Source organism: Malania oleifera, chromosome 5 (genome assembly GCF_029873635.1).
Source record: "Malania oleifera isolate guangnan ecotype guangnan chromosome 5, ASM2987363v1, whole genome shotgun sequence".
NCBI lineage: Eukaryota > Viridiplantae > Streptophyta > Magnoliopsida > Santalales > Ximeniaceae > Malania > Malania oleifera.
The window spans coordinates 107,529,599-107,550,463 of NC_080421.1; the positions used below are offsets into that span (position 1 = coordinate 107,529,599).

A 20,865-nucleotide genomic window follows, 5' to 3' on the forward strand; every position below is an offset into this window, starting at 1 on the left:
ACTCAAATTAAATTAAAAAAAAAAAAAAAACTCTCATTGAGCCTTATGAATGGTGGGCTTAACAGAGGGATATAGGCTTAACCAATTAAAATATGGTTAGCTAGCCTATTAGCCCAAACTTTATGCACAAAGGACACATGGTAAGACATGGGAGCTCTTGGGATATAACCCAATCCTAGTCTTGGTCTATAAAAACTTTGGTTGGCTTCTCAAAAAGGGATTCCCGAGACGAAAAAGAAAAGGAGAAGGGGCTTGGCTTGGAGAAAGAAAATGGCAAACACAAAGTCAAGGACTAAACTTTTGTTCTTCCGCAACCTCAGCAATTGAAGAATACTCAAATTTTCATCAATTTCGGGTGATCAATTTTTCTTCCAAGCATCCATTGCTCGTAATTGGACTCGCACTCACGTAAATTGAGCACGAATCGATCTTCTACAGAATTGTTAACTTCTTCAAATCAACATATTTTTCTTAAATTGATCCAATATCAAACAAGCCCAACTTCCATAGATTGTCAAATTGATCCTCCAAAAGACCCAACATCAACTTGTTCGAGAACAACCTCGAGCCCTCAAATTGATAGATCTCACCAAACATATTAGATATTAAACAAATTCACCTTTTATACCATTCTCTTTAGGAAAACACTCCATGAGATCTCGATTAAGTGGATTCATTTTCAACGAGATTGAAGTAGAGGACACTATACTTCATTGTAAAAATACACAATGATCGTACTTAATCTTTCATTCAATATAAAATCAAAATTTTGTATTAATTTTCTTGTCTTTTATTTTAAAGTTACGAATTTTTTTGTTACGGCCTCCTTTAAGGGTAAGACTGTTTTCGAATTGATTAGAGCCAAAATGTTCATCTTGGAATGGTGTCTACTAAGTGTTTGTTAAAAATCTCCTGAGGACATCTATTGATTCACCATGCATAGCCAAGCTGTAAGGAGTCGTATGTTGAATGGTTGCATGTACTGAGGTTTTGGTTAGTCATCAACATGGACTAACAAACATTAGAGTATCACATCGTCTTCATTGCCCAGTTCTCAATTATTGGACCTTTGGATTCATGGGTTTTGTTCTTTACCTCAATCATGTTAACTCTAATAATTTGATAATATATCTTATAGCATAGATTCATGTGGCCCAACTAATGCCTGCAATCATTTTCTTACAAGCCTTTTGAGTAATTTAAATTACCCAATGATTCTAAATTCCTCTCCTAATTTGTTTCTCTTTTAACTATTCTAAATGGGTCAATCATAGAACATTTTTCATTTTAACATGATACAAAAATTCGATGGTAAGATCTACAGGAAAAGACAAAAAGCTATTGATAAATGTACATCAAATAAAATGAATATAGTATTACAAGTCATTTTTCTCTTTTAGTACTGCCTGCATGGTTCCAAAACTAGCCCAACAAGCAAAATAGGTTCATCTAAAGAAAATTGATAGAATGGGTAGGAATGAAAGGATAATTTCAGTTTGAAACATCTTAAAAATTAAGTACTTGTTATGAAAAGTACTAAATTAAGCTCTTGTGTGTGTGTGTGTGTTTTTTATTTTATTTTATGTGTTTATATGTACATAGATGTGTGTCTGTGATTGTGTATATATGTTAGTCTGTGCTTTCTTATTACTTAATCGAGTCCTTATTGAAATCTTAAAAAAAATACGAAAAAGGGTGAAAAATCTTTTTAAAAAAAAAAGGACTCTTTAACTTGATTTTCACAGTATATTTGTAGTTGATGACGAGATAAAGGAAAGAATTTTATTGTATAGGACTTTCTTCTCTCTTGTCCCTAGGCATGATGGAAGTTTTAACTTTTGAGAGTTGTATAATTTGAGAAGAATTTTGACTCTAACTAACAAAATTAGACCAAATGAACCATGTTTTGTTCATTAATGTTGCAATCTTCCTTTTTTCTAATCCTTTTTTTCCGAAATATAAAAATATATATATATTTTTCAGTATTTTTCTCAATTTTAAAAAGTTGATGGTGAAATCCTAGAATTTCAAAAACCCATGCATTTAATCACATTTTTCAATTCTATCTCCCATTTTCAAAATCACTATTTTCACTCACCGTCTAAATGTTGATAATACAAGTCTGATCCTCTTTTCTAAAACTTTAATTTTTTAGGTTAGTAATACAAGTCCGACGTTTTCAAACCAATTGTTTTATTCACCTATCATCCTTCACCATCATGTTTCAATTAAAACTTAGGGTTCTGAGGCCAACTCCTTTTTAGAGTAATACTTTGACCTTCTCGAAACCGTGTTGGAGTGCTCTGTTAAGTTTTTGAATCCGATCTCTATTTCGATGCTGACAAAGCACCAGTTTCTTATATGTGTATCCAGTGTTTGAGCAGACTTAATATGTTAGCGCACACATAAGGGAAAAAATAGTGGAAGCCAGAAGACCTTAAAGCTCACATCAACTAGTGTTTTCCACGAAAGACAGAAGAGCAAAGAAGGAGATATTTATTTGGATTGTATTGCATTTAGTTTTATATTTGGTCTGTAATAATTAATGCATTGCGTGCATGATATAGATGATAAGTTTAAGATGACCGTAGATTGACCCTAGGGACCAATACTTTTCACAGAAACTCTTTTCTTAAATAACTAATTGGTTAAGGTCAAATATTAGGGCTAAAATGAAATTTATAAAGGTCGACCGACTCCAAATTTTTTGGGCTTAATTTAAAAGCCTTGGCCTTAGACTGACCTTAGGACCCTATGGACATAATGAAAAATCTCTTAAAGCTAAACTATCACATTTATACAAAAAGGGATAAAACTTAGGATCAAATTTAGGTTCTTGAATAGCCCTGGTCGACTTAACCACCCTAGTAAATAACCAGCTTGGTTGACCAAATACCTTGTTGGCTAAAAAGTCAGAGTGTTGACTAAGCATGGTCAACCGAACCATTGGCATTATAAATGTCTTGGTTGACCGAACCATTGGGAAGTCAACATGTTGACTTCGCATAGTCGACTGTTTAGTTTTTGAATGTATCGTCCCTCATCAACCGAACCATGAAGTGATTGACCCCCCAATAGCTTGGTCGATTGTTTTTGTAGTTCATTTTAGCTTGGGTCGACCGAACCATATAAACGGTCAACCAAACCTTAGTCATGGTCGACTGAACCTATAACGACCCGAATTTTAAAAGTGGAATTTAAATAATAAAAGAAAGGAGAATGGAAGTTGGGAAAAGAAGGGAAGCTACCAAACTTCGTCAACGAACACAGGATTTCTTCGATTAAGGCTTTAAAGATTTTGTCGACGAGAAAATGCCGAGAGGGGGTTTCTGAGCTGATTGAATTTTGTCGACGAGGAGTGGATTTCGTCGACGAAATTTGTGAAGGACTCATCAACGAAGGTCGGGCTCGTCGACGAATTCTGCTATCTATATATATGAAAAATCCGATTTTTATTCATTTGCAAGCTTCCTCTTCACTCTCTCTCTCTCTCTCTCTCTCTCTCTCTCTCTCTCTCCCCTTCGGCCCTCTCACTCTCTCTCTTCGATTTTGGGCTAGTTTTACGTCGGATTGAAGATTTGAGGCTACCACGATGCTCCTGGCGAAGTTTTTTGCGAGTTTACCGGAGTGGATCGTTGGAAAAATGAAGTTGGAAATCATCCCTAGGTTGAGGTAAGGCTTTTTAAGCCAAAGTAGACTTTATGGTAGTTATAGAAATTGATGTACGCATGAAAATACTGATGTTTAATACTGAGAGTTTTGAGTTTCAGGGTATTGATCAGGAAGTCATACGGGGGTCAGGTTAGGATATTTTAGGGGCTTTCTCAGTAGTCAGGTAAGGGAATAAACTAAAATAGTTATTTTCCACGCAATTTATTATTAATTATGAGTAAATTTATTTTCAAAAAAGCAAATGTTATACTTGTATATTATAGATGGAATGTACGTTTGGGAAATACTGCTATTATGATGAAACATATATGTATGTATGAGATGCCAGAGAATTATGATTTTAGAATAAGAAGTATGATTTTATACAGTGCACGTGTGGTATGAATATTATGTTATGTGAACATATTATGATATGAAAGATTTTATGAACGAAGTATGATTTCAGGTATTATGAAAAGATATGTTATGTTACGATCATTTTGACGAATGTATGATAAATGAATTATTTTCAAAATGTATATACCTAAAACAATGTTGGCACGAGGCCGTATTCATGTTTTGGTGCAAGGCCATGTATTTATATTATCGGCATGAGGCCGTATTTACGATTTTGGCGCGAGGCCATGTATTTATGATTTCGGCACGAGGTTGTATCTATGTTTTCGGCACGAGGCTATGATGATGTTACGTATGTTCATGTATTATATGTTATTACAACCAGGATGTTAATTTAGTTCAGTTCAGGGCTCAGTACCGTAGTTATATTGTAGATCAAATATCTACGTCAGATTAGTGCTAACCATCCCACGAGGGGATGAAAGATGGATAGTCGATGTGGCTTTCAGTAGAGTGTGGACGTCCACTTGGCAGTCCGGACCAGGGTGTGGTGGGCCCATCGTACTTACAGACATATTTGACTCAGCAGTAGTCGGCCAGCCATTGTCGAGTCCAGCCTTCAGGCTGCACAACCCGTCATGAGGGGTAATACATGACATTAGCTAACTATTCATCCTGGGTATATTTTCAGTATTACAGTTATAGCAGATGCTTATGTATGTTATGATTTATTGACAAATATAAAAGTACATGATTATCCAGTATGATAGTAAGATTATTTCCAGAGTTATGAAATGTATTGTATATGTATAAGCACTTTAAATGTTCATGTTATCACACTGTTGTATTTAGTTTATTTTCCCTTACTGAGAAGTGTCTCACCCACGAACTTAATTAACTTTTCAGGAAACCCAGATAAACCGGCGGGTCAAGGCTGCCGTTGAGTGAGTGGAACTTCCCTTCTAGAAGGGTAAGCTTTGTACTAGGATCAGTAGATATTTGTTGTATGATCCTAGGGTCATTTTGATATTTTAATGGTTGTATATAAGTTCAGTAATTGGAGATGTAGTAAACTCTGATGTTATGCTTTTGATGTTATGTTTTATGGATGGATGATTTGGATTTTATGTTTACTGCTGCTTAGGTTTCCGCTGTGATTGACAGGTGTCCCCATTATCCACGAGTTCGAGTTGACCATTTTTATTTATTATGCTATATTTTATTGAGGGTCGATACAGATCTATGAAGAGTTCAAAATCGCCCTGAGATGGTCGACCAAATCTGTAGTTCAAAATTGACACGGTCAACCAAACTTAGTAATATGGTCGACCGAACCTTGAATATGGTCGACCGAACCTCTCGGGTTGACAAAATTGTTACCGTAGTTAAACAGGGTTAACTTTTCATTAAACATAATTAAATATTTTTAAAAATACCCCTTGTGTCCCCATCGGTTATATTTTTGTCAAACTCTATATATACCCCCTTATTTTTCATAATCAGTAAGTTGATTAGCCCAAAAACTCTCTCAAATTTTATCCTTAATTTTTCACTCTCTTTTATTATTCTTTTGATATATCTTACAAGAGAGCATTGTTTTAAACATTATTTGGGCGTTGGTTTTACAAATCAAATATCTTTCATTCTCATATATAATTCATTTGCCATATCACATTTTTAGAGTATTATTCAAATTTCTCCCACATTATTCTTTGATAAACATTTTTGTGGAGAAATATTTTCTTTACTTGTGAATCTTGCACTTCCATTGCAAGATTCAAGGGCACCTTTGTGTTTATCTTCAAAAACATTTTTGAACCATAAACCCTAAATTCTCTAACACCTTATTTAGAAAAAGATTTTTAGAGAAATCTCTTATTTGGGCATAAAATCTTTGAACACTGATCATATATATTTTTATTCAAAGATTATTTTAGTGAAAATCACATTCTCACTTCGAGCATAAATCTTTATCATACATGAGTGTATTGAGCATACTGTTGTACATTATCTGCTTAGTTTAGAAGTATATTTCCTTGTACACAAAAATTATTTGAATATTGTTGTATTCTTGACTGGTTGACGGAAGAGAGAGACTATCCCTGTGAATAGTCTCGGACTTGCTCAGACCCGGTTAGGAGAGCACCTGACTGGTTCAAATTTGGTTAGGAGAACTTGGTGTACCATCCTGATAAGGTGTTGTAAACGGTGTCGCTCCACCCGCAAGTGAGCAATTAGTGAAATCCTCTTACTTGTGAGTTTGAGGCGGGGACATAGGCAGTATTAGCCGAACCCCAATAACATATTGTGTCTGTTTTTAATTTCTTGCACTTTATATTCTTACGCATGTATGTTATATTCGATATTTTGTTAATGTTGCACATGATTTAATTACTACATATTACATTTATCTGCACAATTGGTATTTGCTTAGGAAGACCTTAGATTGTGTATTACTACTGTTAGTTTAATTGAACTTAGGAGAAAAATTTTAAAATTCCAATTCACGCTCCCTCCCTCTTGGGAATACACTATTTCCAACATGCTCGGATAGCGATACCATCACTAGAGGACCAAAAAGGGTTTTTTCTCTTTCATATTTTATTTCTTTTCTTTTTGAAGACAATATCTACTTAAATTGCGGTAATCGTTTTGCGAACGAGTGTCGTTAGACTACTAAAAGGTTGATCATCACTGAGATAATTGGCTAATCATTTTCCCTTTGCACAAATGTACTAATTTTCACGAACCTTTTTCAAGGTTTTTTTTTTCCCCTACATTTTCCAAAAAAAAAAAACGGCGGTGGCTCCTTATTTTAACTGTTTTTATCCTATTTTTTTCTCAAAACTCTTTCTTTCTCATTTAGGGATTGCCATTCCCACTTCGTTGACACCACGAATAGAATTCGATCTCGAAAATTGATAAATAGATTATTTTAATAATCAAGATTTGAGCAAAAAATAATGTGAAAATTAAGTATTATTAAGCTTGAAGGCGATTTTTAAAATTTACGAGTGGGGGACTACAATTGATGAAGAATAAAATAATATCTATAAATAAGAAGACAAATAGACACTAAAAGGCGTAACTTTCAGTCAATAATATAAAAGAAATGAATAACTCCTAAATAAAAGAAGGAAAACAAAGAGACTATAAATTCTACTTCTTTCATAGCATAAAAATTATTAACTATCAAATCATTATTGAACTTTTGAGCAATTTATTTCTCAATACGTATAATAAAGTAATTCACAAGATACTTAATTATCTTCCGTCTCATTGCAATTTTGATTTTTACAAGATTAAAAATAAAAAAATAAAAAAACACACACATGACACTCTTAATTATAATTTTAGAAAAGAAGATCTATCGAGAAGAGGATAGACTACTGATTTTATTATTTTCAACAATTCTTAACATAATCTAAAAATAGTTTATATTTTTTTATAAAAAAATAAAAAAAAAAACTCTAGGCGCTAACGAATATCAAGATTATAATGTTTTAAGTAATATTTCCAAACTTTCTTTTTCATATGTTAGTTCGTGATCATCATCTGCCGGTAATGAACAACTCAAAATTAAAGAAAATAGTGTAAAAAAGGCAAACCCTCATTTTATTAAAACCTTCCTCTAATTTGTGATTGAGGCTTGGCTTAAGGGCATGCTTTTCTCCTTTCATGCTTAGCTATAATTTGTCATAGTATCTTCGAGAAAAAGAAAGACATTAAAGTTTCGTCTAGTTGGATAAGAAATATTTTTTAATAAAAAAAAAACTTTAAATTTATTAGGGGAAATTTTTTCTTAAAGAGATGGAGGAGAGTGTAATAATAAATACAATTAATTAATGACATAATTATTTATATGGAGTATTAATGCTTTAGATTTTAGTATAAATCAAGTCATTTGCTTATACTTGTATTTGTTACTATACCCAAATTTGAAAATAATAATTGCTTCAAGACATAACTATAAATAGGGTAAATTGTGCCCCCCCGAGTATGGTACGGTGGAAATGCATCATCATGTAAGAAGAAGCATCGGAGGTTTAATTCCAAGTAGATACACTCACGGAACCAACGGTACCTATGGATGGTAAGTTTACTCTGTGAATCAGCGGGGACCGTGGATGGTGAGAGTTCGCTCTATGAGTCAATGGGGACCGTGGATGGTGAAAATTCTCTGTGAGCCAGCGGGAACAATGGATGGTAATGGAAATATGTCCCGGGGGTTGGGTTGGCCGAACGTCCAACTAATGTACGGAAGCCGTGTCCACATTTTGAACTTTACCTTAATCAGCGAGACCTGGGGACGGAAGACGCTGATCCGTAGGTTTGGTACCGCATTAGGAGGTCCGAAAAGTTTATTGGTGGCTGGAGTTTCTATCTAATAAAAAAAAAAGGTAAATTTTGTATTATTAATTAATTACATAATTATAAGTAAGGACTTTAATAATTTCTTAATTCTCACCTTCTCCTTTACCCACATTTTCAAATTTTGGACTGTCATTAATACATAGCATACAATAGTAGAATATACTTTTAAAATGTTCATTAATGAATGATGACCCAACAACATAATTGTGAGAGAGAACTTTGTGCACAAAATATTTATTATAGATAAATTTTATGTTGGCGTATCATAATTTATTCAAGTTTTTAAAATAATTCTTTAATAAGATTTCATTAATGGGCATCTTATACACTCGCTAATTGCTATATTTGGAAATTAAATCATTAAATTTTGACATGATAATTTTAAATTAAGGAACATAAAATTTAATTTTTTATTGTAGTAACATTTTATTTTCCTTAATATTAATTATTTTAAAATCAAATTTTTATTTTTAATAATATTTGAGAGAAAAAATATTATAAAAAATTACTTCTTATTTTGCTTTTATTTTCTCTCAAATAAAATTTATAACCCAAATGCAATTAAGTACGTTTAAATAAAATCCTAGAGTGTCTGTTTGGAACTTGGAAAATCTTTAGAGAAGGAAAATAAAATATGTGGGAATTCATTTTTTTATGTTTGATTATCAAGAAAAGTAAAAAAGAAAACAAAAAAAATATACCAAATTAATCAATAAAAATATAATTTTACACACTATTCACATTTGATTTTTTAAACTTTTAATTATATTAAAATAAATTTTCATTTTTAGTAGTATTTTGTTTTAAGAAAAAATATAGTGAAAACAGAGTTGTCTTCTTATTTCACTTTTCTTTTCTTTTTCCAACTAAAATTCTTAATTCGACCAAATTAAGGACAATTGGGATCAAGAATTCTATTTAGCAAAAGGAAAGGAAAAATAAAAATAAAAGTTATTTTTCATTATATTTTCTTTCTATATTAAATACCATTTAAAATGAAAAAAAAAAGTTCTAATATAATTAAAAGTTAAGAAAAATTAAATGTTAAAGATATATAAAATTTAAATTTTATTCATTAATTTAATATTTTTTATTTTTTAATAGCTAAATATGAAAACCACCGTCTACTCTTAAATTTTCCGAGCATCGTTGGCAACCCAAACAGGGCCTCTTCCTTCATTAATAACCACACGAGTCGAGCAAAGACTCTTGTTTCAGTAGCCTCACCTGCCTCTCTCTCTCTCTCTCTCTCTTTCAAAATGGTGTCGTTTCCATGCTGCTCCCTGAAGTTCCTCCCGATCTTCCTCTTGATCTCCGCCGTCCCCGTCGCCTTCATCGTATCGCAGGAACGCGGGAAGCCAGCCACGCACGTGTACCACTACCGCAGCCAGGGGTGGCTCCGGGAGTGCGCCAAGTGGGACGATCAGGGCCGTCGGTTCCTGGTCTCCTTCATGGAGGGCGGCCTGGGCCAGATCCCGTTACCACTGGATCACTCCCCGGAGACTGCTCTCGACGAGATCACCGTCGTCAAGGACGCCGACGTCGCCGGAAACTCTACCCTCGGACTCACCGTTGACCGCCCGAGAAATCGGGTCGTTGTGGCGATCGCCGACGTGATAAGGAACACATATAGTGCAGTCGCGGCCTACGATTTGGACACGTGGAATCGGCTGTTCCTCACTCGGCTCAGTAGCCCAGGTTCCTATCCTATTCTATATTATTTTTTGGACGGCTGTGATCATTCTGGGTTTAATTGTTAATTTGCATTGCAGAGATTCTTCTTCAAAACTTATTTATAATTTAATAACGTTGATATTTAAACCATTTTCTCAAGACAAAACTTGAGACCCTGACATTTTTTAAAAATATATATATATATTAAATATTTTAAATCATTATAGTCTACTGATTTTCATGGTTAAGACAATTAAATAACTAATTTAAAATTGAAAAACAAATATTAAGGACCGGACTAACTAATAAAAAATAAAATCATCACATAGGGCTGATAACAGTAGCAGCAGTTCTTCACAATATGTAGTAATAAGCAAATGATTTAATTAGAGAATCTTAATATTTTCTTTTATTTTATTTAAAATTATTATTTTTAAATATATCAAATAATTTCAGTTGCACATCACTCCATCCACCAAATATGTAAATTTCATAAATAATATTAATATTATTATATTAAAAAAAATTTAGAGGCTCCAAAATTTTTTTGGTCTTGGCAAGCACCTAGTTACCTTAATGAAAAGTCGGCCATAAAACGGTTAGTGGACCGGATTTGAAGGTAAGGATTAAATAGATTTAGGTTTGAAATAAATTATTTACCGGCGAATGACTAATATATAAATTTAAATTTTTTTTTTTACTAAACAATTATTCATTAAAATTTTGTTTAAAAGTTTAATTTATTTATTTTAAAATTTAAAAAATATTTCATATAAAATAATATATATATATATATATATATATATAATAGCATTCATTTATTTTATTTGTTAATATCTTTAAAAAATATAAAATATAAAAAATAGTATGTTTCTTTAATTAAACGGATCACCCAAAAACCTAGCTTGTTTATTAAAGGCAATTTAATAACTAATTTAAAATTTTTTTAAAAAAAATATTGAGGACTTGGACTAAGACTACCCCTCGTCTGTTTTTGACTTAAATATTATTGAACGCAGAAAGGAAGGAGCCGCGAGGAGCACGCGTTACTTTACACGATTTCCGAGTTTTTATTATTAAAACCACACTTTTGCATTTATTTTTTATATATTAAATGATACCTTCATCTCTTAATTTTCATTCTTTAAGTGGAAAATTTTAAATTCTCTAACTTCCGCATAGGGGAGAAGTCCTTCGCTGATGACGTGGCAGTGGACCCCGAAGGCAACGCTTACGTCACGGATGTCAAAAACAACCGCATCTGGAAAGTGGGCCCAGAAGGCCAGCTCCAGTCCATCATTCAAAGCCCACTCTTCAGCCCAAAACAGTGGTACAAAAGCTTTATTGGGCTTAACGGGATAGTCTACCATCCCGATGGGTTCTTACTAGTCATCCACACCTCTTCCGGCGACTTGTTCAAGATTGGGTTGGGAGAGGGTGACCAACGCGACGTCAATTTGGTCGAGGTAGAAGGTACGCTGTCGTTTGGGGATGGCATTGAGCTACTGTCCCCCACCAAACTCGTGGTCGCCGCGGGGCCCCCGCGCCCAACCGCCACCTTGGTGGAGAGCTCCGACGGGTGGAAGACCGCCACCGTGGTCGGGAAGTTCGTCGGACCCGTGCACCGGGTGGCCACGGCGACGACCGTGAAGGATGGGAAGGCATACGTAAGTCACTTGGTCGGGTTAGGGTACCCCGCCAAGAAGCATGCCCTCGTAGAGGCTGTTTTTACGAAGTGAGAAATTATTAGGTTAAACTGTTTGATTAGAGTCCTGTCATGTTTTGTATAAGTACAATTGCTTGCATCCTTAAATTGTGACTCGTTATTTATTAAGTCAAGTTCTTCATAATCACCCAGGATTAGGCAGCACAGCATGATCCAATGAATTAATCTTTTAAAAATGAGGCATAAATTCGAAGTTAGTCTTAAGGGTGGTGGTTAGTTTCAGTAATTAAGTTGATGTATGAAAATCATCATGATGGATTTTGGTTAATGCATGTGTTTAAGCCTTGAGGTTTATGCTCAAGTGTGACTGTTACTGTAAAGCATCTACCCTTTCTATACAAGCACTTGTTTGAGATACTGCCATTCATATATAGAATCAATTTCAAAACTTTTGGAAATAGAAACACATTAGCATCACAAATCTTGGACCATCTAATATACTTTTTAAGTTTATAATTTTATAATGTTTTTAGAAGTAGAATGCGGGAATGTGAACATCCCTTATTTTAGATTTGATTTTTATGAAAAATAAAAAAATAAATTAAAGTAGTAACGCATCCACGCGTATTGCCCACATGTAGGTGCATGCATGCGCGTACCTTTTCCTTAATAAGACGACACTGTTTTAAAGATTTCCTTTTTTTTTTAAGGGGGGAAAAAAATCAGGGAAGGCCAAAACAATGTCTTTTGACACCCCCCTCCTCTTCTTCCTTGTTTCTTCGGCCGGACCCTCCTAGTCGGAGTCGCCATTTTTTGCTGCATGGAGCCTCTTTCCCCTCTTTGTGTAGTGTTTTTTAATCTACCACGTCATGCTCCAATTAAAAAATGCTAGACAGACCAACATTTTTGGTTTAATAAACGCCGGATGAACCAGCGTTTGGGATTTGATACATGTTTGGGTTCTGCTAAGCAAAATCTTGTTCTTAAATTTGCATATAGTTTTTTTAGAATTATAAATGAAATTTGTGTTAGCACCAGAGGAGCCCATGGGTGAGCTTGATACCCATGGGTGAACACCTATCACTTGTTAGAGCTGGAAGAGCTCATAGGTATGTTTGATACATATGAGTGAGCACCAACTTGACTTGAAAGCTTAGGTCTTGGGTCCAACCATGTATATAAGCACCTATCATCCACTCAAATTTTTCAATGTGGGACAAGCTCACAAGTAGAATTCTCAACAATCTCCGCTCCAAAAGGTGTAATCACAATGGATATGGTTAAGAGTTGTTTGCTAAATGAAGAGATGAGAAGAAAAATACAAAGATCCTTTTCACAGTCAGAGATCTTGGTTACAGAAAGGAGGGGGAGAAGTAAAAGCATAGGTCTGAAGAATAGAGATAACAACAGAAGCAAGTCCAACAAGATTGCAAATGTTAAGTGTCATCATTGTGGGAAAAAAGGGCACATCAACAAATATTGTAGGCAATTAAAGAAAGAAAACAAGAATGAGAAAGGGAATGGAACGAAAAATGGAGATGACAAAGATGCTGATGATAGAGTTGCTACCACCACTCCTGCATACTTCCTCATTGTTTATGATGATGAGATGATAAATGTTGCATACCATGAGACCAGTTGGGTGATTGACAGTGGTGCCTCCATTCATGCTATATCTCGAAAGGATTTCTTTACATCCTATAGATCTGGTGACTTTTGAATAGTAAAGATGAGAAATGATAGCTTGGTTATAGTCATTGGAATTGGGAATGTGTATCTGAAGACAAATAATAACACGAGTTTAGTTCTCAGAGATGTGAAGCATATTCCTGACAGTCGTTTGAATTTGATTTCTGCAGGTAAACTTGATGACTAAGGGTACTGCAGCGCTTTCAGTGATAGCTAGTGGAAGCTCACCAGGGGTGATATGGTTGTGGCTCAAGGCATGAAGCATATGTTTTACAAGCAAAGATCTCCAACGACATTGTTAATTTGATGGAGGATAATGGTACAACAGAGTTGTGGCACAAGAGACTAGCTCATATAAGTGAGAAATGATTAGATCTATTGGGGAAGAAAAGTCTACTATGTGGACTGAAAAGTACACTTCTGAAAAGGTGTACTCATTGTTTGTCGGGGAAGCAGAGCAGAGTTTCCTTCAAGAATTCCCCTCATTCGAGAAAGTCAGAGATATTGGATTTGGTACATTTAGATGTGTGTGGCCCTATGAAGACGAGAACACTTGGTAGCTCCAGATACTTTGTGACCTTCATATATGATCATTCAAGGAAATTATGGATTTATACCTTGAATTCAAAAGACCAAGTGTTGGCTGAGTTCAAGAAATTTCAAGTCCTAGTTGAGAGATAGATAGGGAAGAAACTGAGATGCATCCAAACTGATAACGGTGGAGAGTATTATGGTCCATTTGATGAGTATTGCAGACAACAGGGTATTCGGTATCAAAAGACACCTCTGAAAACTCCTCAGTTGAATGGCATAGTAGAAAGGATGAATATAACACTGGTTAAGAGAGTGAAATGTTTGCTTTCACAAGCCCAGTTGCCAAAATCCTTTTGGGGGGAGGCTTTGAGCACTGTTGTTCATGTGTTGAATCTTACACCCTGTGTGTCCTCTATAGTTTGATGTGTCAGACCGTGTTTGGACAGGTAAGGATATTTCCTATAATCACCTATGTGTTTTTGGGTGCAAAGCATTTGTACATGTTCCAAAAGAAGAAAGGTCCAAACTTGATGAGAAAACGCGAAAGTGTGTATTCCTTGGCTACAATCAAGATGAGTTTAGATACAAGCTTTATGATCTAGTTGAGAAGAAAATTATGAGAAGTAGAGATGTTGTGTTTGTAGAAGATCAGACGATTCGGGATATTGAGAAGGCAAAGAAATTTATATCTCAGCAAGGTGACAGTTTGACTGATGTTGGATCCAATTCCTTTGAAGAATTTTCCATCTCAAGTTGAGAATGATGTTCGGAATGACCACCAGGGTGGAGGTGATATGGATGTTCCTTTACAGGTTCAAGGAGATGTTGATACTGATGAGCAATTGATCGAGCCAGAGATTCCACCAGAGATTCCATCCAGGAGGTCAACCAGAGACTGACATCCTTCCACTCTGTATTTAGCAGAACAGTATGTGTTATTGATTGATGGAGGAAAGCCCCAGTGTTTTATAGAAGTCATGGAAGATGAACACAAGACAGAGTGTGTTAAGGCCATGCAAGATGAGATGCAGTCATTGCATGATAACCACACCTTTGAGTTAGTGAAGCTACCTAAAGGAAAAAGAGTTTTGGAGAATAAGTGGATTTACAAGAAGAAGCTAAATGAGTTCTCTTCACAGCCACGGTACAAATTTAGATTGATTGTAAAAGGGTTTAGTCAAAGAAAAGGTATTGACTTTAATGAGATCTTCTCCCCAATTGTAAAGATGTCATCGATCCGTATAGTACTCGACTTAATAACTAGTCTTGACTTGGAAGAGCAAATGGATGTGAAAACTGCCTTTCTTCATGGTGATTTGGAGGAAGAGATTTATATGAAGCAGCCAAAGGGTTTCAGAGTGAAATGGAAAGAGGATTATATGTGCAAATTGAAGAAAAACCTATATGGTTTGAAACAAGTACTAAAACAGTGGTACAAGAAGTTTAAGTCTGTTATAGGGGAGCAAGACTACAAGAAGACAACTTCAGATCACTGTGTATTTGTTCAGAAATTTTCTAATGATGATTTTATTTTCTTACTGCTTTATGTGGATGACATGTTGATTGTTGGCAGGAATGCTTCAAGGATTGACCAGTCGAATAAGCAATTGAGTAAGTAATTTGCTATAAAGGATTTGGGGCCAGTAAAGAAAATTCTTGGAATAATAATCGCTCGTGATAGAAGTGCCAAGAAGTTTTATTTGTCATATGAGCAACATATTGAGAAAGTGCTTTAGAGGTTCAATATAGACAAAACTAAAGTGGTTAGCTCTCCTCTTGGTGCCCACTTCAGACTAAGTACAAAGGAATGTCCTTCTATAGATAAGGAAAAGGAAGACATGAAAAGAGTTCCTTATGCCTCAGCTGTAGGAAGTTTGATGCATACAATGGTTTGCACAAGACTAGATATAGCCTTTGCAGTTGGTGTAGTTAGCCGATTCTTGACAAATCCGGGAAGAGAGCATTGGAATGCAATGAAGTGGATCATAAGGTATCTTCAAGGCACTTCCAGTTTGAGACTTGGTTTGGGAAATAGACAACCATTGTTAGTTGGCTATACAGATGCAAATATGGTAGGGGATGTGGATACTCATAAGTCTACTTCGGGCTATTTGATAACTTTTGCAAGTGGGGCTATAGATTGGCAATCAAGACTTAAGAAGTGTATTACTCTTTCTACGACAGAGGCAGAGTTCATTGCAGCAACGGAAGCGACTAAAGAGTTGCTATAGGCAAATAAGTTCTTGAAAGAACTTGGTTTTAAGTAGCAAAGGTATGTGATGTTTTGTGATAGTCAGAGTGTAACGCCCCAACCTAGGTCTATCAGGGAGCACTACATCTCTCCTCCTCCACCTAGACCAGACAATAGAGGGTGGGCCTTATCAAACTAATTACTGGCCCTACAAATCAACACGTGTCCTTTTCAGTGTGTTTTATCCTCACTCACACACTTCCTGAGAAAACTTTCCAGGTGGTCACCCATCCAAAGATTACTCCAAGCCAAGCACGCTTAACCGTGAAGTTCTTATGAGAAAGCTCCCGAAAAGAAAGGTGCACCTTGTTGATATGGGTAGTAACATCTAGCCTTTTAAGCCTTTTATCCATGGGGTATCACATTCTCCCCTACTTATAGAATGCAACGTCCTCGTTGCGAACCCACATTTCCAAACCCAGGCGATGTGAATCTCATCACACTTCCGGCTAGGTGTTGGCTCTAATACCATTTGTAATGCCCCAACATGGATCTGCCAGGGAGCACTGCATCTCTCCTTCTCCACCTAGACCAGACAATAGGGGGCGGGCCTTATCAAACTAATGACTGGCCCCACAAACCAACACGTGTCTTTTTCAGTGTGTTTTGTCCTTACTCACACACTTCCTGAGAAAACTTCTCAGGTGGTCACCCATCCCAAGATTACTCCAAGCCAAGCACGTTTAACCGTGGAGTTCTTATGAGAAGGTTCCCAAAAAGAAAGGTGCACCTTGTTGATATGGATAGTAACATTTAGTCTTTTAAGCCTTTCATCCATGAGGTATCACACAAAGTGTTATTCATCTTGCTAAGAATTCCAATTTCCATATAAGATCGAAGCATATTGATGTATGATACCATTGGATCAGAGATGCGTTGAACGATAAGTTACTAGAACTTAAGAAGGTTTATACTGATGATAATGGTTCTCATATGTTGACAAAGGCACTACCAAATGAGAAACTTGAAGTTTGTTGTTTGATTGTCGGGATGGCGATTCCCTCCATATAATCGGAAAGGGAGTGGAAAACTTCCCTAGTGTGAGGAAGAAAAATCACGGGACCTAGTCCAGTCGAAATCTCCACTGTCAACCAAATAATAGGTACACAAAGTCTTCTCTAATTGCAATTAGAGGTTACAAATATATCTTATCAAGATATCATCAATCTTGGCAAATACAAAAAGAATTGAAGAGAATATACCAAAATCGCAGTTTCTGTTCATGGTCACAAATCCCAATTCTTGAGCTCAAAATTTGACCTCCACTGTTCAGATTGTAACTCCTTCAGTCGTGAACCTCTCCTTCAAATTTCAGCTCGATCGGACGACGGACGAAATGGGATCGGATTCTTGATGAAATCTGGGCAGCATGAGAAAAATCACATTTTTCTCTAATTCTTTTGAGAAGTAACAACTCTTGTTGGAATTTGTGTATTCCCAAAAAGGGGGGTAAATTGGATATTTAAAAATTTCTACCTAGGTTAGATTCTCAACCAATATTTAGTGACCTAGGTTCTTTTTAAGCAAATGCCAATTTCCCACTAATATAAAACTGAGCCAATGATCAAGACAAATATAGCAAGCTCAATATTCCCCAAATAAATATGTATGCAAATATTTAAAGCAATTAAAACATTCACAGCAGTTCAAGTACTAGCATACATGTGTGGAACTGAAATTGTGGAAATTAAGTAGAAAGCCGACACAAAATATGTTATCGGAGTTCGGTCAATACTGCATACGTCACCGCCTCAAGCTCACAAGCAAAAGGATTCCACTAATTGCTCACTTATGGGTGGAGCGACACCGTTTACAACACCTTATCAGCATGGTGCACCTAGTTCTATTAACCGAGTCGATCTGAACTTGTCTGGTGCTCACCTATCTAAGTCTAAGCAATTTAGGATTATTCACAGGGCTAGTCTCCCTCGTCCAACAACCTATCGGGAATACAACAAACAACCAAATAATTTTTATGTACAAACAAATGTGCTTCTAAACTAAGCAGATGATGTACAACAGTATCCTCAATACACTCACGTATGATGGGATATTAAGCTTAAGTGAAATCTTATTTAATCAGTATATCAACTCACAACAATATGTGTATCTATATGTATATGTGTGAGTGAGTGAGACATTTGATCCAAGTTAATATATTCACAATATGAATAGTCAAAGAGTCTCTATAACCCTGAGCAAATATCACAATAGTATTTTTCAAATATCAAGCACAATGGATATTAGGGTTTAAGTTTGCTAAAAATATTTTCATCAAAACACAAAGCAAGCTTATTTAACTTGCAATAAGGATGCAAGTTGTTAAGCAAATGTAGAGTTTTCCCAAGATATATTTATAAATAAAATACAATGGGAAAACTTTAGCTAACTCTCAAAAGACAATATCAAACAATGCAAGTATGAGAGAGTTGTTAGCTTACAAAATGAATGTGAAGAACAAAATGATCTCTCTAAAAAATATGTAATTAAATGAGTATGAGAAAAAGATTTTAACAATATTCTTGTAAAAGGTGGGAGTATGAAAGATTTAACCCAATAAAATTTTCAGAGAAAAATTTGTTAATCGATATGCTAATCTCACACTAATCTTAGCAAATAAGGAGGTATATATAGTTTTTTGTCAAAAATATAACCGTTGCGGACATCAAAGGCATTTTGAGATTTGTTTAATTATGTTTAATAAAAATTAACCCTATTTAACTGTGATAAAAATTTTGCCAACCTGAGAGGTTCGGTTGACCACTTTTATAAGTTTGGTTGATCGTGATAATTTTAAACTATAGGTTTGGTCGACCGTCTCAGGGTGATTTTGAACCCTTCATGGGTTCGGTCGACCAAGACAAAGATTGGTCGACTAGTCATCTAGGTTCGGTTGACCCAAGCTAATTTGAACTACACATTTGGTCGACCAAGTTATTGGGGAGTCAGACACCTTTTTGTTCGGTCGACTTAGGATGATACGCTCAAAATAGAATGGTTGACCGAGCAAAGTCAAAATGTTGACTTCTGACAGGTTTGGTTGACCAAGTCATTTATAATGCCAATGGTTCGGTCAATTAAGACTTAGTCAACATTTTGACTTTTTAGCCAACAGAGTGTTCGGTCGACCAAGATGAATATAACTAGAGGGGTTCGATCGACCGGGGCTATACAAAAACACAATTTGGCCCTAATTATGACCCTAAGTTTTATCCATGTTTGTATAAATGTGACATTTTAGCTTTAAAGGATTTTTCATTATGTGCATGGGGTCCTAAGGTCAATCTATGGTCATTGAGCATATACACCCCATCATACATGATATGCAAATATTACAGGCCATTATTACAGACTAACAAATTATAAAGTAAATACAATACAACAAAATGTCTTCTTCTTGATCTCTTACTCTTCATTTCATGGAGTACACCAGGTATATGTGTATTAAGATCCGTTTTGACCTCCATTTTTCCTGTCCCTTATGTGTGATCTCAAATATGGACCTGTTTATATGTTAAATACACATATAAGTTCACTGTGTTTCGTCAACATCAAAACAGAGATCGGACTCAAAAATTCAATAACTCCTCCCCTCTCCCTTCTCTTTTTATAACTTCCTTTAGGTTATCACACTAAAGGACTGAGTTTTAGGCTATTAATAAAGCCCACTTGGGCTTTTCACCACATGGAAGGAAATAACCCAACAATTTGATGTTGATATAGTCATGTGTATATGTTGTTCAAATATATTTGAAAATAATTTGCAGGTTTAGGTTTTGAAATGTTTGTTCAATTGAAGGGAAGTGTCATACACACACCCGTATATATTGCTTCAGTCTTATAAGGCTTGTTTTGAAAATGAAATTTGATATCTGTGTTATGTTCTCTATATGTTGTTTAGGTATGTTTTAATTGATGACGCCATTGGAATTTGTTCTTTGCTTAAAGCACTAATATCATCTTATAAAAGGATACTAATTCCATGAGAATGTGTGATTAGAAAGCAATAAATTCCCTGAGAAAGTGGAAATGAGTTTGGGAAGAGGTGAGGGATTTGACGATAGGGAAAAAAAAGAAAGCAAGAAATATGCATACTTGCATGTCAATTTGAAACCAACAAAGAACAATTTGTTTAATGTGTTCTAATTATTTGAACATTTTTTGTGTGTGTGTTTGTGCTATTATGATTTTAACTTTCTAAATTATGTGTTTTTGTACTAATGATATAATCCTCAACATTGTTTGTTACTGTCGCAACGTCCCGACAAACGAGGTCCCCGGGATGGTAAGGGATAATAAATATTAAAAATTTTGATGAAGTCGCCACTAACCTATTATTTCACTTAGGCGCGGTTAAAACACCTAATTATTAGTCGTTGATTGGTCTTGTAGGCTAATCCTAAGTCAAGAAATTGGTAGTCTTGGTCTATTTTTACCTAAGTTAGTATCGGGAATTTAGTTATGTGAGAGGAAGATATCAACACCCTATACACACTCGTTCTACGAAAGATACCTAATTAATTATGAATTATCCATAACTTAGATTTAATGGTCATCAATTAACTCCCTTAAAGTAAGCAAACAAATAAATAAGAAAATAAATAAATAAATAAATAAATAAAATTTAAAAAAATAATAAAAATCACACTACAATTTAGGAATATTTAAT

General features: G+C 35.1%; 1 protein-coding gene across 1 annotated transcript; it reads left to right on the forward strand.

The window, feature by feature from the left end:
- The first annotated feature begins 9,442 nt into the window (after positions 1-9,442).
- LOC131156773 (uncharacterized) lies at positions 9,443-11,906 on the forward strand. The gene is made up of 2 exons (XM_058110711.1): positions 9,443-10,080; positions 11,239-11,906. Exons 1-2 carry the CDS (start codon positions 9,642-9,644, stop codon positions 11,793-11,795), a joined length of 996 nt encoding a protein of 331 aa, XP_057966694.1. The 5' UTR covers positions 9,443-9,641; the 3' UTR covers positions 11,796-11,906.
- Positions 11,907-20,865: the final 8,959 nt, after the last annotated feature.

Excerpts from the sequence above, each read along its gene's own strand:
- LOC131156773 (XM_058110711.1), top strand. The coding sequence starts at position 9,642 with ATGGTGTCGTTTCCATGCTGCTCCCTGAAGTTCCTCCCGATCTTCCTC. Across the intron at positions 10,081-11,238 it reads CACTCGGCTCAGTAGCCCAG|GGGAGAAGTCCTTCGCTGAT; the intron begins GTTCCTATCCTA and ends ACTTCCGCATAG.